Below are 4,899 nucleotides of genomic sequence, written 5' to 3' on the forward strand. Positions count from 1 at the left end.
CGAGGAGGCTTTTCGGCGCAAGCTGCATCGTCTCCAGCTGGAGGCCATGAACCGCGGCAAAGGCATGGTGCACGGGGTGCACATGGAGCACATGCCGGCCGAGACCCCCGGCCTCCAGGACTCCTGGGAATGGGGAGGCTGCAGCCCCGACGTGGACTATGGGGAGAAGTTTTCCAAGGATTTCCTCGATTCCCGGGAAACCTACAGGGATATCCACTCTCGCATGAGGCTGCACAACAACCGTGTGGGCCGGCAGGTGAGTGGGGTGCTGGGCAGGGGGGCAGGGTGATGGTGGTAGGGGCGAGGTCCCCGGGATGCTTCCTCTGGCCGCTGTCACCTCCCTGTGCTGCAGCGGTGCTATGGGGTAGCACGGCAATGAGTCCAGCTCCCGCCTCGCAGGGACTGGTGTCAGGCAGGCGCAATGGGAGGGAGCTGCAGACAGGGAGACGGTCATCTGCATCATGGGAGCACAGCACAGGCTGCAGCGCCCAGCCGCAGCTCTGCCTCCGGAGCTGGTGCCCTGAGGAAGCAGATGTGAGCGGGGCTGAGTCTGGCAGCAGATGCCTGTGCCAGAAGGGAAGTGCAGCATCCCCTCAGGAGCAGAGGTGGCAGCCCACAGTCTTGTCCTCCGGTTCTGAGGGGGTGCAGGAGCCTGCCCAGGTGAGCAGGGCAGCTTCCCCTCCATTCTCATGATGTCAGGTCTCGTTAAAGGTGCTAATTAGTAGCTCGATCTGTCTGGAAGGTGGTGTTTAATAAGCAACCTGACATTGGAGACAAGCAGCACAGGGGCAGGAGGGGGCTGGGAAGTTGGCTGCTCTTCTCTGCCTAGCCTTGCTCCCAGTAGGTGCCGGGGAGACCCCATCCCATGGATCCTGCAGGACATTTGTCCGCAGACCCCAGCCACACTCTGTCAGGGGAATGTGTAGTGGTTGTGGGAATAAGTCATCGGAGATCAGCATTCCACAGGGAGCGTTTCTCCAGGAAGGCTCAGACATTTGGATGTGCTCTGAGCATGTTTAAAGGTAGCTGTAAGATGGGGATGCTGCAGAGCAGGACCTTGATGTGTGCCCTTCCCGGATGCTGGAGCTGAGCTTTGCTGCTGCCAAAAGCCATCCCAGTCTGGCCAAGCTGTAAATGCCAGTAGGGGAATGGCAGTGCTTTTTTCTCATTTGGCTTTGTTTGCTTGCTCATGGTTATAGCTTGCCCAGCATTAGGCAGCTAAATCACCTGCAGGCTGCTCTGCCCCAAGCCAGGCAAGACCCTCTCATCCCAATTCTGGCTGCAGAGCTCATCCTGAATGCCCTAGACAACCAGGACTCTTGGCAGTGTTCAGAAATGTGGGGTCTGTATTACCTGTTTCCTAAATGAAGCCCCACAGCCCCCTGCAGAAGGAGTGGAAGGTGAGAGAGGAATATTTGTGTGGAGGGGGATGTCACCATGTGGTGCATGTGGGTGCAAGCAACAGATTCCCAAGGGCAGGCAGGCATGGGACTGACCATATCAGCTCTTGCTAGCTTCTGAGACAAGAGCTGAACTGATGGAAGAAGCTGGGAGCTGGAAGCAGAGGCAGAGGTGGACCAAAGGGATAAAGGAGGGGATGACACCAAGGCAGGTGGGGAAGCAATGGCTGGACAGGCTGTCCAGCTCAGGGACTCTGCTGAGATGAGGGTGTGAGGTGACCCACGTGCAGGTTCGGTTGTGATGTTGCGGGTGCCATGCACTGGAGCAAGGAGATGATGCTGTGCCTCGGCTGTGCCTTTTGGTGACATGCTTATTGCTGGGGCCAGACTTGGCTGCCCACGTTGCCTGGGGAGGGTTTCTCCAGCTCCCCACCTGCTCTTTAAGCAACACTGTGGGTCTCACACTCACCCAAGTCCTACTCACTCCTGCGACCGTCTTTCTGCTGTAATAAGGACCAGCCTGCTGGGTTTTCCCAGGAAAGCAGTGGCTGTGCTGGGTGCAGCAGCTCGTGGTCCTCCCCTCCAAGTTCCAAGGCTTGAACCCCTTGAGCACAGCAGCAATGTGGACATGCACACCATGTGCCATGCCCTGCTATGTGCCATCCCTCTCTGTGCACCAAGCAGCTGCACCAGCCAGGGCTCTCCAGCATCCTACTGATGCTGAACATCTTCTCTATGGTTCCTGTGCATCCCAAGGGTGCTCTGTGCGTGGATAAGCCTGGCTCCTGGCTCAGACCCTGTGGTACCAGGGAAAGGTGACAATCCCACCAGTGATGATGTCTGTGGCCCTACAGGTGCACGTTTCTGTAGTGTAGTGGTTATCACGTTCGCCTGACACGCGGAAGGTCCCTGGTTCGAAACCAGGCAGAAACACACTCATTTTTTTTCCTTCTTCTGCATCCAGCTACAAAGCCAGGGAAGGGATTGCAGTTGCAGGGGATGTGCAGTACCCTCCAACAGTAGCAGTGGTCACTTTGGTCTTGAGCTGGGTGTCCTGAATTCCTCGGAGGGAACATAGGCAACAGGAGTGTGCAAGAGACTTTGCAGGTCCTCCTAACCTGCCAGATCAGAGAGCAAGAGAGGATGAAAGGCAGCCAGGAACTACCTATTACCTTCACAACAAAGAGCTACGATAAAGCTCTTATGAGTGTCTGGGAGGAGCTGGGAATGTGCGAAAGAAAGCACCAGCGAGTCTGGGCATGTGTCGATCCTGGGTGTCTGTGAGACGGGAGAAGGACGTGGCCGGGTAGGGGTGCGTGGAAGAGATCTGATGGTGAAAGCATGGGGTCGAGGTTCAGAGAGGTCCTTCTCGGGCCTCCCGGCTCTGGCAGGCTTCTGTCCCTGCTGCGCTGCCCAGGCAGGAGGGAGAGCAAGCTGTCCCTGCGCAAGCATAGATGGGTGCTGGAGTGCTGAGGCACTCGTGGGCATGGCTTGGGTGAATAAGATGGCACACACATACTGCCTTCTCCAGCCCCTGCTGTGACCAGCTGTAGCCCCAAATGAGCTCTTGTCCAGCTGTTATGCCACTGTCCCCTCCATCCTGGTGGTGACCATCCCAGCCACAACCCAGTATGCAGATTTTCCCTGGTGCAGCCAAGGGAGCAGGGAGGGGATGTGGAAAGGATGAGGTCTCAGTGTCAGTATGTTCCTGTGGATAGTGGCAAGGATGGTGGCGAGCAGCCAGTGTTCCCGGCCGGCACACCCAGGGCATGGTGGAGAGGCCGAGCAGCTCATTACCTGTGAGGTGGAGGTTGTTCCCGGCAGGAGACAGGACTCTCAGCAGGATGAAAGCCAAACTCCAGCCCAGCCCAGACCTCTCTGCAGTGTGCCCAGAGCTCCAGGTGTGTTTCCCTGACCTGCCTTCATTACCATAACTGCATAGCAACGGGGAGATTTACTCAAAAACAAGAAAACAAGGAGTAAAACCTCCCTACCCCCACCAAAACAAGGCACTCCTCACATGCACGTCCCTCCTAGGGAGGGGGCAGGACAGGCAGTGTGTGTGTGTTGGGTGTGTGAAGCCGGGTGGCTGAGCAGGGCTGGCATCGTGCGACAGGACCCTGCACAGGGCCACACATCCCCTGGGCTACTCCTGGGCCCTGGAGTGCAGCCCTGGGTGGAGGGAATTAGCCTGAGATAGTCTTTGTAAACCCAAATCCAGTTCCCAGGAACTATGGGAAGGAGACCTGCTGGAGCCCATGGAGCTTATGGGCATGGAAGCATGGGACAGAGCAGGGAATCTCTATTGGGACAGAGCAGAAGACAGTATAATCTGCCTCTTTCCTGGTTGTGTGGGGGTGTTCAACCACTCTGTGCCCTTGGAGACTGCTGGGCACCAGCTGTTTCCCTTGGCACAGCCACAGCAGCAGCCCTTGCAGGAGTGAGGGATCTAGGGGGACACAGCATGCAGCCCGGAGGCTCAACAGCTTTGCCCAGGGAACCCAAGGTCCTCCTTGCCCCTGCACTGGCTTCTGGCACCTGCACAAGCCACACTTCCCAGCCAGCCCAAACAACTGCTGCAGCCTGACCCACACACCCTGTCCCTCGCAGGGGGTGGATATGCGGCACTGGCCTCCCTGCAACCTCCCTGAACCACAAGTCAGGGCTGTGAGCATCTCCAATCCCTGCTTGAAATCCATGTGATGGTGGGAGGCAGCACCTCAGCCCCTGGTGCTGCACCCAGGGCTCCTGTGAGAAAGCAGGCAAGAGCCAAAAGCAGAGCTGCTTTGGGGATTCCTGGAGCTGGGGCTTTACAGGAGGAAAGCCCTGGGGAGGGGAAGGCATCCCTTCCTCCTGACCCACTTGCAGTACTCCTGGCTGGTGAGGGGTGCATGTGACCCCTGCACTGAGGAGTTCCTGGAGGATTGCAAAGATGCAACACCAGCTTTTAACTGGGGTCCGTGGTCAGGTTGGTGCTGCTGAAGCTAAGCAGCAGTGGAAGGCGAGATCCAGGCTCCTCCTCCCTGTGGTCAGGTAGCTCACCCTCTCCTTTAGGTGCTGATCCCTTGCTGGAGTGTCAAAGCCGGCTGGTGCTGCCAGGATGGGAAGGGACAGGCTGTAGTACATGGGTGACACTGGACACAGCAACAGACTTTGCAGGTCCAGAGCTCCGATGGCTGCTTCTGCCAGCCCTTTGTGTTCCCACAGTGCCAAACCACACAGAGCTCCGGTCCCATTAAAACACCTCCTCCGTGCTAACCCCTCTGTCCTTCTCCCCCCGCCCAGGTGGTGATGGACAACATGAGGAGGAAGTGCAAATGCCACGGCACTTCAGGGAGCTGCCAGTTGAAGACGTGCTGGCAGGTGACGCCCGAGTTTCGCCTGGTGGGGTCCCTGCTCAAGGACCGCTTCTATGGGGCCACCCTCATCCGGCCCCACAACCGCAACGCCGGGCAGCTGGAGCCGGGCCACGCTCGGCACCGCCGCCGGGCCGGCATCA

The 4,899-nt window shown here is 58.1% G+C and overlaps 1 protein-coding gene and 1 non-coding gene across 2 annotated transcripts; both read left to right on the plus strand.

Annotated features, from left to right (window-relative positions):
• Window positions 1-6: 6 nt before the first annotated feature.
• On the plus strand, window positions 7-4,893 carry WNT10A (wingless-type MMTV integration site family, member 10A; the record flags this gene model as incomplete). Its single annotated transcript, XM_008948175.1, has 2 exons — window positions 7-256; window positions 4,686-4,893. Coding segments are annotated over exons 1-2 (418 nt in total), but the record flags the coding sequence as incomplete, so codon positions are not given.
• TRNAV-GAC lies at window positions 2,261-2,333 on the plus strand. The gene has a single exon. It is a non-coding gene; the product is annotated as a tRNA-Val (tRNA).
• Window positions 4,894-4,899: the final 6 nt, after the last annotated feature.

The sequence above is a fragment of the Merops nubicus genome, unplaced genomic scaffold (genome assembly GCF_000691845.1).
Source record: "Merops nubicus isolate BGI_N331 unplaced genomic scaffold, ASM69184v1 Scaffold46670, whole genome shotgun sequence".
In the NCBI taxonomy this organism is placed as follows: domain Eukaryota; kingdom Metazoa; phylum Chordata; class Aves; order Coraciiformes; family Meropidae; genus Merops; species Merops nubicus.